Source organism: Eucyclogobius newberryi, unplaced genomic scaffold (genome assembly GCF_026437365.1).
Source record: "Eucyclogobius newberryi isolate DKJ021-1_F unplaced genomic scaffold, fEucNew1.0.hap1 SCAF_2, whole genome shotgun sequence".
Lineage (NCBI taxonomy): Eukaryota > Metazoa > Chordata > Actinopteri > Gobiiformes > Gobiidae > Eucyclogobius > Eucyclogobius newberryi.
Window position 1 is genome coordinate 29,931,687 of NW_027315834.1, and position 20,356 is coordinate 29,952,042.

General features: G+C 41.3%; 2 protein-coding genes across 5 annotated transcripts in view; one reads left to right on the plus strand and one right to left on the minus strand.

Annotated features, from left to right (window-relative positions):
- Nucleotides 1-1,951: 1,951 nt before the first annotated feature.
- Nucleotides 1,952-11,870, minus strand: rbm17 (RNA binding motif protein 17). Of its 4 annotated transcripts, none has more exons than XM_072454969.1 (13): nucleotides 11,748-11,870; nucleotides 10,956-11,100; nucleotides 10,736-10,852; nucleotides 10,267-10,433; nucleotides 9,945-10,060; nucleotides 9,559-9,609; nucleotides 9,227-9,365; nucleotides 8,109-8,260; nucleotides 6,897-6,935; nucleotides 5,585-5,670; nucleotides 4,774-4,872; nucleotides 4,618-4,690; nucleotides 1,952-2,206 (listed from the first exon to the last, which is right to left on the minus strand). In XM_072454969.1, exons 2-13 carry the CDS (start codon nucleotides 11,076-11,078, stop codon nucleotides 2,103-2,105), a joined length of 1,266 nt encoding a protein of 421 aa, XP_072311070.1. In that variant the 5' UTR covers nucleotides 11,079-11,100; nucleotides 11,748-11,870; the 3' UTR covers nucleotides 1,952-2,102. The 4 variants fall into 4 exon arrangements, with proteins under 4 accessions (XP_072311070.1, XP_072311069.1, XP_072311072.1 ...); XM_072454968.1 differs by having other exon boundaries at nucleotides 5,585-5,673; XM_072454971.1 differs by lacking the exon at nucleotides 6,897-6,935.
- A 261-nt stretch (nucleotides 11,871-12,131) lies between these two features.
- il15ra (interleukin 15 receptor subunit alpha) overlaps nucleotides 12,132-20,356 on the plus strand; it is a 30,745-nt gene continuing 22,520 nt past the window's right edge. Inside the window, exons 1-3 of the mRNA XM_072453824.1 lie at nucleotides 12,132-12,337; nucleotides 14,228-14,413; nucleotides 15,021-15,056. Coding sequence (XP_072309925.1) covers nucleotides 12,244-12,337; nucleotides 14,228-14,413; nucleotides 15,021-15,056 — 316 coding nt within the window. The 5' untranslated portion in view covers nucleotides 12,132-12,243. The remainder of the gene's footprint in view (nucleotides 12,338-14,227; nucleotides 14,414-15,020; nucleotides 15,057-20,356) is intronic.

Genomic DNA, 20,356 nt, shown 5'->3' on the forward strand with positions numbered 1-20,356 from the left:
GAGAATAGAAAAATGTGGTTGTGAAACTGCCCTGGGTTTGTTCATGGGTGTTTGACTTGATAAAGAAGCACACTGTAATCTGCCCAGAGGGGCCGGGGGCCGGATACAGTGGCTGCTTTTCATTCTCCAGACAAGAACCTGACGGATTTGCCTGAACCTCTTAGGAATGTATAGAGCGTAGTTTAGTGAGGTGGAAAAAACAAAGTCATCTTAACTCTGCACAATCGAGCTGGCCATTTATAAAAAGTTACCCAATATCTGATTTCACTTGACATCATTTAATCATAGGTTTTGAATGTGTTTCATTTGCTAAACTTAATATATTTGTATACACACAAATAAAATCATGTCGGTGCACACAACTGCTGCTGGACACGCCAGAATGTAAAGTATTGGAGAAGTGTGGTCTGACCATAGCTGAAATGGAAGTTTAACAGCATATGCCCCCGTTTGGTGGTTCAAATCCCATTCAAGACCCTCTTCTAGCTTGAATACATAAGCATGAAGAAGCTGCCAGCATGACTTGTTCATTACATCGTCTAGAGCCAATCTGTTCCAGGGCAGCTGTGGCTTTACCAACAGGTTATTTATAAGTACCACTACATCATGTCCCTCTATGACCTAGTTTTGGGCTAGTTTAAACCAGGTCGACCGCAGTGCCACGTATTGTCTGGTTCTCAAGGCCTCTTTGACCCTTCAGCCCGGTCTCGTGTCACTGTTCCAGGTATTCAGGTCAAGGTCATAACAGGCTGCCATAAAGAGCCATCAGCCGATCACATCGCTGCATGCACAGCTCTCGTTGGGACCATGCACTGACCATGCACCTGTAACCACACCCACGCACTCAGGTTTGGCCACCGACGTGAAGATAAACTGTCTGAACGTGCAACTGAAACACAGAACTGTATGCCTTTTACAAATTATAATGGGGATTTAGTGAAAAAGTTACAGTTCAATTGAGAATGTCATATTTTCTCATTCTTGCAATTGCCTCATGACCCATGTCTTGGTGTCATCTGGCTATTTTCCACCCTTGACCTTTGACATTTGCATAAGAGTTTGAAGTTGTTGAGAATTCTTATTTACAGATGTTAAAAAAAAGGGGGGGAAAGAAGGCATTCAAAACAATAGATATTACCAAACATGAGGCTCTACAAGGATATTTACTACAACCTATTCTGACGTAATATGGTTGTGTTTTGGAAGTAAATTGAGAATCTACTTTCAAAATGACTGGAATAAGAGTGCAATCAGTGCGTTGTTCTCATAATCCCTCGTCTACTGGCCTGAGATATCAATTAGCCTGTGCAATGGGCTCGTTGTGTCTTATCCAACGTTTGTCTTATGAATTTAACCTGCTCCGGAGGGATCTCTCCTGACATCCTTCTCTGCTCTTCCCCTGGGCACTTCTTCAGTTACATAAGCCTTCAGTCAAGCTGGCTTTGTGCTCACCAAGAGTCCATCAATACATTTAAATTCATTTTTGTATATTTTTTTTTATGATACTGCACAAAGCACTAATCTGGAATCACTTGCTGTTGGTTAAGATTAAAACCCAAATAATATTGTTTTAGCACCTTTAAAACGGCCTGATTTCCAAACGGTGAAAGGAATACAGTAGGTGTTTAAGATCTACTGTTCAACAATATAACCTTGGTGGAAAACTCAAAATGAACTTGTTTACACAACAAACTCGCGTCACAGCTCTAACTTTTATGGAGTAACGTAGAGGCTTTGCCAATTGAAGGTGCATTAAATACGTCCAATCATGTTTTTAAAATCAGATTCAACAGATTTAAGAACGGACCAGGTTAGACTTACCACCACATAAGAAGGACTTAACCAAAGTATATAATGTCTACCGTATATCAAGAGCCAAAATATAAGACTACAGAAGGTTCATTAAAAAAAAAAAAAAAAAAAGACAACAACTTACCCATGGATAATAAAATTGTTGACAATGTTTCATTTTATTTGGTGTCCACATAAAGATGTTTTAATGATAGAAGACATGGCAGACTGACGACATAATAAAGACACATCATAAATCAACTATAAAGACATATGTACATGATGGGAGGGGATTGGATGTGCGAGCGAACTCAGACTTGTTCACCAAGATTCAAAACCCGAAATTTATCCAAATTATAGAAGCAGGCCTTGACCACTCGACCCCCAAAATACCGTCCATTCAGATCCACCACAGCTGAGGAGAGAAGAAAAGGCTAAATTAATCATCACATTTAATAACCATAACGATACGAAAACATGCAATTAACGGGGGAACATTTTGTCAATACATTATATTATTTTCCATGCTGCCATTTCCCAAGAATTGTTGATTAGAATGAAGTAAATTAATCATAAACTAAAATGGCTTCCTCTTTTACCAAGTTAAATCAGGGATAATAAAGCTAAAGGTTTGATTGAGGATGAAATTAAGATCCATTTCAATCAGTTTATTGTGCATTGGTCAAAATATGAATGACATTATTATATAGTGTTGCAAGTAGGGTTGGGAGTCACAAGGCAGCTAAAGATTTGATACCAGTAATATGATGTTAAACACAATATCAATATTTTCTGGAGGAAGGGTGCAGTTTGCCACAATAATACTTTGCAAATTCACAACTTTCTCTGACAAAATTTTACCCAGATGAAGCTAAAGTGATGGAGTACACAGGTATTTACAGACTAAAAACACAAAATGTATGTTTCATGTGTTATTTTGATATAAGTACTGGCATGTTTGGAGTCTGTACAGGTAGAGATAGCTATTATTACTAATTTAGTTGATGATTTCCTCAATATTCCATTGCTGCAATCAATTGTTAAACTTGTTTCAGCCTTACATATTCAAGTCAAGCTGTAACACTGCTGTATAAATATTATCATCAATTTGCATATTACAGTAAATAGGTACAGTAAATACTTCAACGACTGATGGATACCTGTGAATATTTTTTTTTTGCTGCAACAAAAAGTGTTAAGTGTCAAGAACAATCAATTTTCTCAACATTTCCAGAGCCATAAATCTACATAAACCTACACTAATCCACCACATGGAGCTGAGGGATGTTGTGCCCACTACACGAGTCACTAAATACCAATGTTTGAATATGCACAGTATACTAGGTGCCCATGGTTTGTTTTAGTTGTATTCTATTTATTTTTATTCATGGCTGGATTAATCCCCTTTAAAAACGTACATGCTGCGTTTTGCACATGCAGCAACAAAAACAGATTACAGTGCAGTGGTTTTGCATATCATCCATCATTGTCGTCTAGAGGTTTACTTTCCCTTTAAACCTTTCTTTCATGGATAATAGAGTATAGTAGATAGATGGCTCAATTGTAAGCTGCGCAAATACAAAATAATACGTCTTGTCTCATCATTCCCTGAAGTTAGTGAGAGTAAATGAATCACAAAAAGATTTAAATCCCTTGCATTTTGGATAATCGTTCTCCTTATGGTCACTACGTTTCTGTCCTGATTCTTGTATAAATGATGTAAGTATTTTGGGGACACAGAGGTGGGTTGATGGGACACCTCTGATGTAATCCTTTTGGGAGCTCCGTCTCACCTCATTTCTGATCTGGGACAACTCATTTAAGAGGATAACAATGTTCACACATTTATGGAGCGGTTACACAAGGGCGAAGCCATGCCCATTGCGTAAAGTTGACATAACAAAAGAAAAGTAGGTGGATGTTTATACATTGTGGAGGCTTATAAAACAGAGTGCAAATATGCTTTAAGATTTAAGGATTTAAAGCAATAGTACTTGGAATAGCCCAAAAAACTGTGGGTCCTTCATTATGCAGTGTTTATGCTTTTCAAATACTGTTGTTGTACACATATACAATATTTTACAATATGTTCTGCAACAAAATGAATACTATTTCATACAAGTTAAACAAAAACATGTTTAGTTTGAGATATATAGCTTATAAATAATCAGGTCAAATGATTATAGTGTTTGTGCACTAGAGAAGAAACACCTGACCTTAGGAAATGTAATCAGCTGTCAATCAAAATAGAGGTGGATGAAAAATGTTATTTGTGTCATTCTTTAAATGTTATATTAAACCTGACTGGGAGTCGGAGGCACGTCATTGAGTCAAAATAAGTGCCTTAATGGAGGTTGTTGACATGGTGTTGCCTCAAATGTAATGTTCTGAAGTTAAAATACAACAGGCTAGCATCACGGTAGTATTTAGCCCAGAGCTACTGTTAGCATTCTTGGATATTTACACACATTTTGTCCGTGAAGCCCCTTTACCCACGTCTTTGTGTCTCTATATTTGGAAAGTTACTCAAAGTCTGTTTGCTCTTTTAGTTGTTGCACACTGGGCGACAGAGCAGCTCTTCTACATTAAAATGAACAGATCAATTCTCTCTCAGAGGTCCGTTAGTGGGCCGTTCTCTCGAATGCTGACTGTAGCTATTCCAAAAAGGCAAAATTAAGTTTGCTATTTTCTGTTATAGATTATAAAACCTTAAGCAATTAAATGTGTTCAATGCATTCTGAAAACTACCAATGCATCTTTTGGGCTGCAGTCCCTGATGGTTTCAAGAAGATTCATAACTTTATGATTATTCAAACCATGACAAACCTTTAATAGCCGACTCGACTCTCTCAAACTCCAGGAATATCCGGACTGCTTCATCGTCCGTGACCTCCGCTATCTGAGGGAGGAGTAACAAAACGAGTGAGTCTTCTGTATCTGAATAAACACGCTTATCTGGTCAAAATAATCCAGCAGTGTTACCTCAAATATGACACATTTGACCACTTTGCCGTATTTCTCACACTCTTCTTTCGTCTCCTCCTCCAGGTCCTCATCCACCTCTCCGCGACCCACCATGTTCTTACAAAAATAAACACAGCAGTCATGCACAGCTTAACCGAGTCACTCTTGCTCATCTATTTAGTAGGTTTGCATACAGCGTGGCTAAACAAATACACACAGATGCCATCAAGATTGTAGTAAAGAAATGCAAAACAAATATGCATTATCAAACCTCCAAAGAATTTGAACATGTAAACAACCCCACTTTTAATCGGTGTAGTAGTGTAGGTGAACCATAACCTCCTGATTAAAACGTGCACTAGCAGATGTAGTTTTTGCACCCTACAGGGGCGATGTCAAAAACTGATAATGTGTAAAGTTAAGCTCTTACTACTACTAAATATACTATTAAGTATTTATGAGAAATAAAAATGTGTTGAAGTCAAAGTAGTGCTGAGCAATATGACAAAAATGTATCACATTTTGTTCTCGTCACTGATCAATGTCCATTTTATTTTCAAATTTGTATCTCATTAAAAAAAATATATAAATTGTTTTCAATATTAATTAATAACATAACATAAGCATTACTGAATTTTAATCATTACAATTTAACACAAACTGTCTGAACTCTGCTCCAAACCACATAAATGTAATTTTGTCATTTCTCGAATATTTACATTCAACCTACGGCAGGTCCAAGGATGACAAGAAGCCTAAAATAGCCCTGATTAATGCACCAGAGCTGTTATTATTGCTGCAGAGGTTAGTGCCATGTTTGTTTACTTACCCTCAGCAGCACCACTTTGGTCGGGTTTTTGAGAATCTCTGTGAGAGGGTTTGCGTCAGACTTCTTGGAGGGATCTAGTGCTGCTGCTGCTGCAAAAACACCATAATTTAATGTTGAAAACAAAATATTCACTTTTATTACCACTGCACCAGTATAATATTCCACACAAATGTTTGGAAACTGATATTTTCTGATGTACATGTTCTACTCTTTGAGGGTTGCCTGAGCAGCCAGTCCCTCCAACATTCTGTCCAAATGCAGAAGGGTTTGGAATCGGACAATAGGGGGCATCAAAAACTCTCCAAGCATGGGCCGGTCCAACCACCACCTCTAATTTGTAGCATGTGTCGCTTATATTTGGAAAACAGCTCCTCTCAAATATCCTCGTGAAATTTAGAACTAAATATAGAACTTAATTTTTCTCAGATTTAAAAAAAAAAATAGTGCAGCGCTTGTTGACTCTGCAGAAATCAGCACCGTTTCTCAGTGTCAGTCCTGTGTGATTTTTTTTTTTTTTTTTTTTTTGTAAAGCCGCCATGATTGTTGATACATGAACGGACCATTCATTTCTCTGATTGATTTATCCGCCTGTCAATCACGCCCTTGAATCGCGGAGACAGGATATGATTCCAGACCAAACCGTCTTTGTAAAGTATTGTCAAAGTGTGTGGTCTTGGCTGGTCAGGCAACTATGAGGGTATCTTTCAATTTTAGCATTCATCATCAAGCATTTATTTATTTTGCTTCCTTTAATTCACATTTTGTCTCTTTTTTGGTAAGTACTTATTTAGAGCTGCTACTACCACTACTAATACTACCACCATCTGTTTGGTCAAGTTCTGACAGAAAACTACACAAAAAAAACATCTCTTCTAATAACACAGTGGTAAACAAGCTATTTTTATCTGCTCATTTACCGGAGATATTTTGGCACCAGGACTTTCACCTCAGTCAGAGATGACTTCTGATGTTGTGACGTGTCTTATCAGATGTTATGTCCTGTCCAGGCGTGGTCAGTCCGATAAATCTGTCAAACTGACCACACCTGGGAATAACATCTGCTAAAAGACGCATCACATCTGACGAAACATGTCAGGTACATGAACTATTGCTTGTAAACCACAGTCTTATTAGAAAAAAAGTGAAATTTCCTTTAAAATGTCCAAATATAGAAAACTGTTACAATCTCAGTTATGTATTGGAGACTATGAGGAACCCAGTCAAATGCTGGATGGGTAAATTTACTTTTTCATCTATGAGAGAAATCCATGCAAACACCTAATTACACACAATCAGAGAGAAAAATTCAAACCTGCAAACATTGAAGTCTCGGCTGCCAGACTGGAGCCTGCTGTTCACAACCACAATGTAAAGAAATACACAAACATGCATACAACATCACAGATAAACAACATAATTCACACAAAAACTTAAAAGTAAAAACAGAGCTGGGCCTGGGAGATATAAAGCTATAGAATCTATCATATCATAACGATCGGGACACGCACTGGAATCGCTTTAAATTAACTTGTTTTGACTTTATTCGGCTGGATTGAGTGTTTTCGTCGTGTCGTGGCGATGTGTCTTGGCTCTGAGTCCCCCGGCTCCGGCCCCGCCCCCCGCCGTACCGCGTTTCCACAAAGGAGGAACTCATGAAACTGCGGAGAACTGTCGTCTTACCCGGAGATCGTCACGTTATCCCGTCGCAATACTGACCTAACCTAATACTGATGTGCAATTCTGTCATATGTGCAATTGCTGTTGGAATTCATGTGCAATTCATGTGCAATTACTGTGAAATTCATGTGCAATCTATGTGCTGTCGTGACACATATTCATGTGCAATTACTGTCGGGATCACATGCAATGGTATTTATTTATTTATTTGTCTATGGGAGTTTTTATTTATTTATAGGAGATCTTCTACTGAAAGTGTTTTTCAGACTTCCTATAAGTGATCTGTTCTTCTGTATCTACCTCTGTATCTTCCTGCGTTGCACCAATGAAATTTCCCCATGTGGGACAATAAAGGAATATCTTATCTTATCTTATCTTATAATAATTAGATATAGCATTAGGGCAACCATCCATTTCAGTGTGGGTGTGAAATGTGGCCAAAATGATTTGCCTTATATTACCTTTATGAGGCTAAAGGATTCTCAAAAAATCCTTTCCCTATCATTTTAAGTGAATCACAACTGTAGAATTGGCACGGTGACACAATGGGGATACACACTGGTCTCTTTGGTCTTAATTTGAAGCTAAATAATAGTTTCTTAATCACGTAACAGACAGGGGACAGACAGCATTATGTGTTGGAAAAATTGTCTTTGGAATGGAACAATTCACAATAAGGTCTTTTTGTGATGCTAAATCTCCCAGACCGTGAGACACAGCGTTCATTAAATCACAATGGCATAATGAACGCAAATGCAAATGTATAATCATGACACAAGCACTTATTATGTCAGTCCAACTATTTGTTGGACTGACATATTTTGGTACAGACTGCAGTTCGACTCACTTTTCTCGGCTGCGTCTCCGATGATGATCTTGCCTCCTCTCTTACTGGTCTTCTCCACAGACAGGGCCGTGCTCAGACCCTGCTCATGTTTGCCCAGGCCCTGTCCCTCTTTGAAACCATACTTCTGCATGATCTTGTGAGCCACTGTGCCACTATAAAAAGGAAAGATATTAATATTACCGTAGGATATTATTCATGACAAGCAGGATATTTATTTGCTTGAACATTGTGTTTTTTTAATGTTCATTAGTGATGTCTTTCATTAAAAGGTAGGGTATGAGAGAGTCGTGCAAGTCCGCATTGGATAATCGTCTCTTAAATTAGATTGTAATGGAAAGTAAATCATTGCTATGGTGTCCCCTGATGCACAGCTTTGACGTATGGGGCTGAATGTACTGGACTTTATTAAAAATATTGACATGAACAGAGAGCTGAAAACAGGATCGCCATTTTGGAATAAATAAAGTTGATAAATGATTGAAAACACCAAATGAAAACAACAACTTGGCCAACGTCGTCCAATGTTTTTGTCCAATTTGTATTTGTATTGTACTTCGTATCTGGGGACAAATATTCTACATTCGGTAACCTCTCTTCAAACGGAACTGAAGTTTCAATGGGAAATGGAATTTCACCTTTTGATGCAAAAAGAACATACATTTTAGATGAATTTACATACATTTAGTGGGATTCACAACAGATTGAAGGCAACTGTATAATGATTTCACAGTTTTCCAAATACTCTTGTACTCCAGCTCATCCCAAACACTCTCACTGGGGTTCAGATCTGTAGTACATTAGTTTTTGCTTCTCCTTAGATGTTTTCTCTGCTCGATGCCGAAGATTTGACCCTTCTCAATCACACTGACATCTTCTCCATGACCACGGGATTTCTCTTTCCACACGGTTGTTTCAGAAATGAGAAGCCGCTCACTGGATTAGTCAGGTTTAAATACCGTGTTGCAGCTAAAAGATTCAGCAGGAGGAGATTACCTACTGTATTTGCTTTATTGAAACCAAGTGGCGACTTTTTTTTTGGACAGGCAGTGCACCATCCTTTTTCATCTCTAGATTTTAGACTGCACATACATTGGTCTGTTTTTTGTCATATTACTAACCCCATATTGGCCAGAAAGGAGCTGGTGGGTCCAGGAGGAGATCGCGGCCGGTCTGTGTCGTCGTACATTGGAGGAGGAATGGCCGCTTTTGGAGCTCGGGACGGTCGACTATCCTCATCGTAAGAAAACGAAGGGGGGCCTAAAAAATATGATTGCATTATTCATTCACTCAAAACCTGATGGTGGTAAATTACTATTGTAGCCCCTGGGGAAGACTGAAAAATAATTCCTTAAGAATCTTTGATCTTGACTAATGGCAATTTAAGCTACACAACAAAACAAAATATACAGTTTTACTGCAAAAGCTCTTGCGATCAAAACAGGAAACGTACCTTCTCGGTCGATAAGGGACGAAGGAGGGGCGATTGCTGCTCCACCCAGGCCTACAGAAAATATTAATTTCAATAAACAACAAACTCAAATATAAAAAGTAGAGCTTATTAGAGAGGTTTTTATAAGGACAATGTTATGTACTAAAATGTCTACATTTAGAGAAAATACGGCAGTTTTCAAGAGATTCAAATCAAGAGATGCCTTTATGTACTTACTGCAGTCATCTAGAAAAACAAAAGATTTCAACTCTCATCAAAGAGTCATTCTCAATCTGTGGATCGAATCTCGGAACTCAGATATTTAACGTACTCTGAGTAGGCCCTGCCGGGACCTCCTGATAAAGGGTCTTTACAGTTTATGTACGGTTTACAGTTTATGTACTTACTCCGTTTCCTTCTCTCCTTCTCATAATCCTCTTCATCGTCCGACTCGCCTTCTGCAGCTGGAAATCTGGAGAACCCACTTGGAGGACCACCACCTTCATGTCTGTCTTTCCTCTTTCTACAATGAGCACAAATCCAGTTTTAATATTGGACATATTTATTATATTGTCACATTTATGTGCACTTTTGTTCATATTTAAAAGAGTGGTGCTAATACAATTCAAGTGTTTTACCCTCCTATACACAGTATATTTTATTGACCAAACTGAGCCTAAAATAATACTCAATTGACATATGAGTGATATATAATCAAATTGATGGTACTTCTCTCTCTCCTCCATCTCCTTCTGTCGCTCCTGCTCCCTCTGTTTCTGTCGTTCTTCTCTGTGCCGCTTCATCACTTTCTCATAGTCATTTGGAAACATAGGATCATATTCATCGGCCAAAGGGATCAACACGTCTCCGGAGGAGAAGGCACTAGGGGCTGGGTCCTGAAAACAAAATAGAACTTTTACAGGCAGTGTAATATTGTATGAACTCAGAATGTAAAAGGACAAAAAGTATAATTTAAAAAAAACTCTTATCAAACATTACTATTTTCCATAAATCATACCTGATTAATAGAGTACTTATATGATTACATTTGAATTCTGAGATTATTTATCTTAAAATACTCCATTTCCTCATCTCATCACTACATACAATTTTTGTGACCTAGATAAGAGCTCCTTGTTGATGCTCATCAATTTAAAATTCTGCCTACCCCTTTAATTACATTATGACATGTACAGACCTTGAGTGCGGTCACTGTGTGTGGGCCACTGTCGAGAATCTGTCGGTCGTCGCTGGAGCCGCCTCTCTTCAGGTCAATGACGGGAGCCAAAACTGTGGTCGGTTTCGATCGCTGTGACTGTGTTAACATGAAATCATCCCATTTATTAAACATCATATGCATATCAACTTTATACAAAACAAATAAAAGGCAATAAAGTTAAAAGGGAAGTATTACTTACCTTGGCCTGAGTGAGAGCTGCTTTCTTCACTTTGAGCTGAGACTGGAGCAGTTTGAAGTTCTTGGACCATCCTTCAGTTTTTGTGTCACTGGCCCCGACACCGAGATCATCGTACAGTGACATTGTGGTTTATCAGGTTTGTGCACTATAAACAACAACCGTTTAGAATCATAGTATGTAACCACGTTTGAAAACACAATCTTATTTGATTTTAATCAATGGGTAGAAAAAAAACAAGTCCAGGCTTGGAATTATAGAGTATATAGTCCAAGATTTATCTCTCTTTTTTTTCTCTTTATCTTTCTTTCTTCTTTTTTTTACGGTAGAGCGTATAACGCACGTAAAAATACAGTAGGTGGCGACAAAAGCTACAACAACTACTACTACTATTACTACTAAGATGTCAATTATAAAAGGTTGTTGGCTGAAGTAATTGTAAACATAAAACAGACGAGCGCTACAAACCAATGAATGAACCATAGGAGTATGATTTGTCAGGCAAGTCTGCCCAGCACATTCAACTATACGCCAAGATGCAACTAAACTCTTGGCTAAACGCGTGTAATACCTCATTTTGAGACGTTTTTACAATGTGATGCCAGGACGCGCACTCAGACATCCACATGAAACGTGTCAATTATTCTATTTCAATCAAATGCAGCAGATGGAAGCTGCAGCGTTAACAAAAGGTAAAGTTAGCATGCGCTCTGAATAAGAAGACAACATCAGCTACACAGTCTTTTTAACACAAATATTCTTAAATGCAAATCATGCTTTGGATTTTAAACTTACCGGTGTTAGAAACTAAGCATGAGGATAGTGCAAAAAGCATGAAATTGTTAAGCACACATTAGATACAGCGCTTCTGTGTTCGGCGGAAGTGGAGCAAAACAAGACACACGCAGCTGCAAGGAAAGGTGACGCGCGCCACCTCGCGTTTGGAGGACTGTCGGAATTTATTTTTATTTTATTTTATTTACGCATTTATTTTTTACTTTTACTCATATTAACCATCGGGAAAAAATATGTATTGGAAATAATTAATACAAGGTAATAATAATAAAATAAAATAAAAATAGACACGCAAAGAAACATGAGACCAACTAAACCCATCCTTCCCCATTTTCCCTTACAAGAAGCGTTTACGTTACAGAACAAGTGGGAGTGAAAGTGAAACAGTCCTGGCCGTGGTGCAGCAGGAGGACGCGCACGGAGCGAGAATGCTTTCCACAGAACTCGCTTTGGGCGTCAGCAATGATTTGACTCTGCTCGTCCGCGCTCACCTCAAATGGATCGTGGGTTGTTGGCGCCCGGTGCGTGCGTAAAGCGTGTCTTTATAGTGGTTTACCTGCTGCTGGGATCTACGCGGCACTCCGGGACCGGTGAGGGTTTTTTATGAGCAATTTAAATAGAAACGCTTTATAGTCTATGAAACGACCATTTAGATTTACTAGTGCAGCAGAAGACAACATGTGTAACCAAGAGAGTATTTCGTTTTTATTCATTTGCAAATGTTTGGTTTTTATATTGTTGTTTATATGTATATTTTTGCAGACGTTTTCGTTGTTTTTTTATTAGTCTTTATTTTTTATTTGTCAGCCTCTTCACTTTACCAGCCAAACACATGTTTCTTTCTTTCCAATTGTTCCAAATAATCAGGATCCATATCAACAAATAAACAATAATCTGATTAACTAACTGTTCTCAACACTGAATGAATATTTTTGTTATCTCAGCAACCTCAGTACCCTTAATAACAGTTACATGAACAGGGCCCACAGCAACAGCACTTGATCTAACATGTCTCATTTATATGGTATGCTTTACTGGTAATTGCAAATATTATAGTACACACAGGCAGTAGCCAATACAGTCAAGCTGTGACACCTGATTCATTGTGTTATTTATAGATATCATTAAAAGAATCAACAATGAAATGAGTTGGACTGTTAAGCGTTTAGTCGTTCAGATCATTACTTCTTACTTCACCAAATAGGTTTTTATACTTAACTAATTACTTGATTAGAATTAGAAATGTGCCAAAAGAGAAAGGTGAAAGCATGAATGAGTCAGACAGAGATTCCATAATGAGTTGTAAAAAAAAAATAAAAGCATACACATATACAATTTACAGCTTTTCTTGTCTTGTCAGTGCACTTAAAGTAAATATATAGTCGGTGCAAAGAGAGTGAATTGCTAATTGCTTCCACGCTGCTTTTAGGTGACTAATCGATGCATAGAGGATCTCTTTAGTTGACCAAGAATTTTGTTTGTTTATTACAGATGTAGAAATTTGTAATGAATCATTGTTATCTAAACTATACACTATACATTTATTGCAAATCAAAACAGTCAGTTTAATCCCTCATTGGTCCGGGAGTGTTCCAGTGTGGAAGACGATTGAGTTCGGCGATATAAAGAATCTTAAAGCAAGAGTGTCATTCTTCTTATGAAATAAAAAGTGTTTTCCTCTTAATTGTAGAAAACACTTAATCTAGGCTATATTTCTCTCAGTTCTAGATTATGGTGATATTATATATATGTATTCTACTGCGACAGTGTTAAAACCTCTGAACTCAGTTTATCATTCAGCTCTGAAGTTCAGCTCTGAAGTTCAGCTCTGAAGTTCAGCTCTAAGGTTCATTATAGGAGAAGGATACAGAACTCACCATTGTGAATTATACTCTAAAGTAGAATGGGATGATTGGATGTGAGAAGAGAACAGCACTGCCTTTAGTTTGTTTATGAGGCTCTAGTTGTCATTTTGCCTCAATATTTATCAAGTTTATTGCACGTCACATCTGCCTGAGGTCTCAGGACATTTTTATCTTACAACCACATCATATCAACACAGAGACAGAGAAAAGGCTTTCAACAACTTTGCTCCTGTGGAACAAAACACAGAGACTTTTTTAATTAAATCATTTTATTAATGATTTTAAAGCACCGGCCAAGGACTAACTGCAGTGCCGATGCACTTGTTTTATACAATTGTATCTCATACTGTATGTATAAATGTGTTTTTATGTATTGGTTAATTTGATTGAATGTTTATTTTGTGTAGTGTTTTAACAGGATACCCATGAAAAAGAGAACTTTTCTCATTGGGTTTTCCCTGTATAAATACGTTTGAAAAATAATTAAAAACATTTATATAAAGAATGTATTTTTTGTGGTTGTGATTAAAAACCTTCCATGCTCCATTAAGATCAGTCATATTTCTGTGTACCAGCCTGACTGCTATCACACTAATGGATCTTCATCTCTTTCAGACTCCAGCTGTTCTTGCAGCAGTATCCCTCCATTGACCCTAACTATGCCCCCTGAGCAGAACTGCTCCATAAACAATAATGCTTATCGTTACAAATGCATCGATGGATATGTGAGGATGGCAGGCACCTCCAATCTCATCCGATGTACGGCAGGAAAGTGGTCCAATTCCACTCTCATATGCATAGGTAACGTCTTCTTTTACCTTTATTATCACATATGGACTATTCTACCTGGACACAACAGGACATACACAAGATCTTGGCAGGAACAATAGCGGCAAGCTTAAAGTGCATATGACAGGTTCTCATATTTTTTCAGTTATCATCACTTAGTTTGGTGGGACAGTCCCTGTGGTAAATAGTTATCAAGGTTGAAAATGACAGGACATAGATCTGAGAGACAGAATACCTCGATCGACGTCATCAATAAACAACAGTTTACACACAACTGACTGTCTGGCAGTTTAATTAATCATTAATAAAACAAATGTGATATCATGTATTTTTATTTGTCAAATTATAACTTTTGGAAATTGGCCCTTGTTTATAGTTTGGTTGCTAGGTAACGGTTGTCACCAGCATTGTCAAACTGGGGGAAAATAAGAAACAATGTTAGTAAAATCTTAAATAGAATCATGTTCACTATGTTTTAGTCAAATGTGTAATATAACATGTCACATGCACTTTAAGACAGACTTATAGAGAGATTAGATGTCGATAAAACAACATCAAAGACTGAGAAATAACTTTATCTTTCTAGACATCACATTCTAATTGTGGTTTTATATGACAGAAAACCCACTGAACCCTCCAAAGAAAACAAGCACTAGTAAGTATTTGTTTTTGTTATCGTAAATCTAAATGTTTTAAACAACTTTATCCAATATTTAAACATTCACACGGCCTATGCCAGCAGTAGTTGTGGCATTTGGCAGGATTCTGACTTTATACACTAATGATGAGGGATTTTACACTCAAATCACACATTCCAATAAAACATGTTTAAACTGGAACAATCCTTCGAAGACATTAAGCAATCTCATGTACCAGCCAAAGCTGTAATTCTAAAGAAATCTCCTGTTATGTCAGACCGGTATGAGACAGAGCTACAACAGGACAACAGCAGGATCAGAGTACTCCACGTAGTAATAATAGTTACGTCTTGTAATAATAATGTAACAGAGTGAAAGCTTCACAATGATAACAGAAGTGGATGTCTTTTCTGGAATTGACTAATTCAAATGATTATTTTTGAACTCTGCTTCAACACAGCACTGTGAACTTCCTTTTCCCTTTTTTATTATTAGTCATTATGGCGGACACAAAAAAGTTTACATCATTGTTCACAATAACTTATTTACTGAACAATACAGGCATATAAATAATACATTACACTGCAGTTTTGATTCAATAATATTACTCTCAAATTAAAATGTATATTATTTTATTATATTAAGAAATATAACAACAAATAATACTAATAATGAACAAAATTGACCAAAAATACCACTGATTGTGCTTTCTAGTGATGCGCAGGTCAGGTTTTATTCCAACCTACGCGTCCCACAATTTTGGCATTCTTTCCCCGCATCAACTTCCATTTCCTCCGATCCGCCCCGCGTCCATTTAAAAGGTTGCGTATTGAAATGCAGGGTAATTTGGACTACGGTCTTGATTCTGGCTCATTCTGTACCTAAAAGTTCTAAACTGTTGACAACATGTAGGATCTGCACCGGTGCAATGATGCATTTTAACACAGACTAACGACTAATAATCATTTAAGAAGGATTCGTTCTGCTCATCCTCGTGCTCTCTCTCTCGCTCAATGGCTTATAATTCGACTCATATTCACTGAGAAATGAGTAGACCAGTGAGTGGAGGAGTTTTTGTGAGCGGGGAAACTCATGTGTTTGGGATTAACAGACCAACAACACACAGACCTGCAACAGCCGCATGGAAATAATAATAATACTTTTTAAGGCTTTCCTAGGCTTTAGAGTTAGATGATCAAAAAAGAACATTTAAATTGCATATATATATATTTAAAATAATGCTAGGGCCTATTTATAATGGCATATTGTTATTATTATTACTTATAATAATAATAAAAAAAAAACTCCTCCTTGAGCCGACACCTTAACGTGGTGGAGGGGTTTGAGTGCCCGAATGATCCCGGGAGCTATGTTGTCGGGGGCTTCATGCCCCTGGTAGGGTCTCCCAAGGCAAACAGGTCCTAGGTGACGGGTCAGACAAAGATCGGTTCAGAAGCCTCTTATGACGACGACACAATCAAGGCAGTTCACGTCGCCCGGATCGGCGTCACCGGGGCCCCATCCTGGAGCCAGGCCTGGGATGGGTGCTCCATGGCGAGCGCCTGGTGGCCGGGTCTTACCCCACGGGGCCCGGCCGGGCACAGCCCGAAAGAGCGACGTGGGGCCGCCCTCCCGTGGGCCCACCACCCGCAGGAGGATCCATAGGGGGCCGGTGCAGAGAGATCTGGGCGGCAGTCGACGGCAGGGGCCTCGGCGACCAGATCTCCGGACACAGAGACTAACTCTGGGGACATGGAATGTCACCTCGCTGGGGGGGAAAGAGCCTGAGCTTGTGCGGGAGGTTGAGCGATACCGACTAGATATAGTCGGCCTCACCTCCACGCACAGTTTGGGCTCTGGAACCCATCTCCTCGAGAGGGGCTGGACGCTCCACTTCTCTGGTGTTGCCCGCGGGGAGAGGCGGCGGGCTGGTGTGGGCTTGCTGATAGCCCCTCAGCTCAGCCGCCACGTGTTGGAGTTTACCCCGGTGAACGAGAGGGTCGCGTCCCTCCGCCTTCGGGTGGGGGACAGGTCTCTCACTGTTGTGGCGGCCTACGGGCCGAACAGCAGTGCAGAGTACCCGGTCTTCTTGGAGTCCTTGGGAGGGGTACTGGACAGTGCACCGACCGGGGACTCCGTTGTTCTACTGGGGGACTTCAACGCCCACGTGGGCAATGACAGTGACACCTGGAGAGGGGTGATCGGGAAGAACGGCTTCCCCGATCTGAACCCGAGCGGTGTTCAGTTATTGGACTTCTGTGCTAGCCACGGATTGTCCATAACGAACACCATGTTCAAGCACAAGGGTGTCCATCAGTGCACGTGGCACCAGGACACCCTAGGCCGGAGGTCAATGATCGACTTAGTTGTCGTGTCATCAGACCTCCGGCCGCGTGTCTTGGACACTCGGGTGAAGAGAGGGGCAGAGTTGTCAACCGATCACCACCTGGTGGTGAGTTGGATCCGCTGGCGGAGGAGGAAGCCGGACAGACTTGGCAGACCCAAGCGCATTGTGAGGGTCTGTTGGGAACGTCTAGTGGAGCCCTCTGTCAGTAGGGTATTCAACTCGCACCTCCGGGAGAGCTTCTCCCATGTCCCGGGGGAGGCTGGGGACATTGAGTCCGAGTGGACCATGTTCTCCGCCTCCATTGTTGATGCGGCTGCTCGGAGCTGTGGTCGCAAGGTCTCCGGTGCCTGTCGTGGCGGCAACCCCCGAACCCGGTGGTGGACACCGGAAGTAAGGGATGCCGTCAGACTAAAGAAGGAGGCCTATCAGGCCACTCTGGCTTGTAGGTCTCCGGAGGTCATCGACGGGTATCGGCAGGCCAAGCGAGCCGCGGCTCGTGCTGTCGCAGAGGCAAAAACCCGGGCCTGGGAGGAGTTCGGGGAGGCCATGGAGGAGGACTATCGGTCGGCACCAAAGAAATTCTGGCAAACCGTCCGGCGCCTCAGGAAGGGGAAGCAGTGTCTCACAAACACCGTTTACGGTGCGGGTGGAGGCCTGCTGACCTCGACTGGGGATGTCGTCGGACGGTGGAAGGAATACTTTGAGGATCTCCTTAATCCCTCAGTCACGTCTTCTGAAGAGGAAGTAGAGACCCGGGACTCGGAGGCTGGCTCATCCATCACCCAAGCTGAAGTCACTGAGGTTGTCCGCAAACTCCTCGGTGGCAGGGCTCCGGGGGTGGATGAGATCCGCCCTGAGTACCTAAAGTATCTGGATGTTGTAGGACTGTCTTGGTTGACACGTCTCTGCAACATCGCGTGGCGTTCGGGGACCGTGCCTCTGGACTGGCAGACCGGGGTGGTGGTCCCTCTGTTCAAGAAGGGGGACCGGAGGGTGTGTTCCAACTACAGAGGGATCACACTCCTCAGCCTCCCGGGTAAGGTCTATTCCAAGGTACTGGAGAGGAGAATCCGACCGATAGTCGAACCTCGGATTCAGGAGGAGCAGAGTGGTTTTCGTCCCGGTCGTGGAACACTGGACCAGCTCTATACCCTCCATCGGGTGCTCGAGGGTTCATGGGAGTTTGCCCAACCAGTCCACATGTGCTTTGTGGATCTGGAGAAGGCTTTTGACCGTGTCCCTCGGGGTGTCCTTTGGGGGGTGCTCCGGGAGTACGGGGTCCGGGGCCCTTTGCTCAGGGCTGTCCGGTCCCTGTATGACCGGAGCAGGAGCTGTGTTCGCATTGCCGGCAGTAAGTCAGACCTGTTCCCAGTGCATGTTGGACTCCGCCAGGGCTGCCCTGTGTCACCGGTTCTGTTCATAATTTTTATGGACAGAATTTCTAGGCGCAGTCAGGGGTCGGAGGGGGTCCGGTTTGGGGACCACAGGATCTCATCTCTGCTGTTTGCAGACGATGTTGTCCTGATGGCTCCATCAAACCCGGACCTGCAACATGCACTGGGACGGTTTGCAGCCGAGTGTGAAGCGGCTGGGATGAGAATCAGCACCTCCAAATCCGAGGCCATGGTTCTCGACCGGAAAAAGGTGGCTTGCCCTCTCCAGGTGGGTGGGGTGTCCTTGCCCCAAGTGGAGGAGTTCAAGTATCTCGGGGTCTTGTTCACGAGTGAGGGAAGGATGGAGCGTGAGATCGACAGGCGGATCGGTGCAGCGGCTGCAGTGATGCAGTCGCTGCATCGGACCGTTGTGGTAAAGAGGGAGCTGAGCCGAAAGGCAAAGCTCTCTATTTACCGGTCGGTCTACGTTCCTACCCTCACCTATGGTCATGAGCTTTGGGTAGTGACCGAAAGAACAAGATCGCGGATACAAGCGGTCGAAATGAGTTTCCTCCGCCGGGTGGCTGGGCGCTCCCTTAGAGATAAGGTGAGGAGCTCGGCCACACGGGGGGAGCTCGGAGTAGAGCCGCTGCTCCTCCACGTCGAGAGGAGCCAGCTGAGGTGGCTCGGGCATCTGTTCCGGATGCCTCCTGGGCGCCTCCCTCGGGAGGTGTTTCAGGCATGTCCCACCGGGAAGAGGCCCCGGGGAAGACCCAGGACACGCTGGAGAGACTATGTCTCTCGGCTGGCCTGGGAACGCCTCGGGATCCCCCCGGAGGAGTTAGAGGAAGTGTCTGGGGAGAAGGAAGTCTGGGAGTCCCTGCTCAGACTGCTGCCCCCGCGACCCGGCCCCGGATAAAGCGGCAGAAGATGGATGGATGGATGGATGGATGGATAATAATAATAATACTAGGCTTACCACTATTAATAATGATAATAATTCATAAATCAGAGTGTTTATTGGCATTCAACGTCCCCCCTTTGTTTGCAAAAATCAAATAAATAGGGCAAAGTTTGATCTTTACTGAATGTATTATATTTATCAGAAGACTACATTATCATTTTAAATACATTTCTCTTATATTGTGTTGAAAATTACATTAAATCAGTTTTAATCATCATTGTGGTATCGAAATTGGCATTGAATATCAAGCCTTTTTCTTTGTATCAAAATAGTGCTTGTAATGAACTAATGCTGTCAGTTTATGTCATAAGAGGACATACAGACCTTAGAAACGGGTCTGACCTGGAATAATCTCGAGTTCTGCTCTTTGTGGGGTGAAAATATAAATCAGAGGATTTAACAAGCTAGTGAAAAGCTTTGTAAGTCTTACGTCACTGATCCCATCATACCTTTGACATTGTTTTGTGAAAAGCTCCTTCTGCCCTTTAGAGTCTGTCAGTTGTATTGCAGTGAATATTAAAGTAAGGCTGTGGCTGCAGAGCTGCGGCGCGGTCAACTGGCCCAGCAGTTTCAGGAACCACGGCACTGCCATATAGCCTCATGGCTAACCCTAACCCTAACCTTAACCCTGAC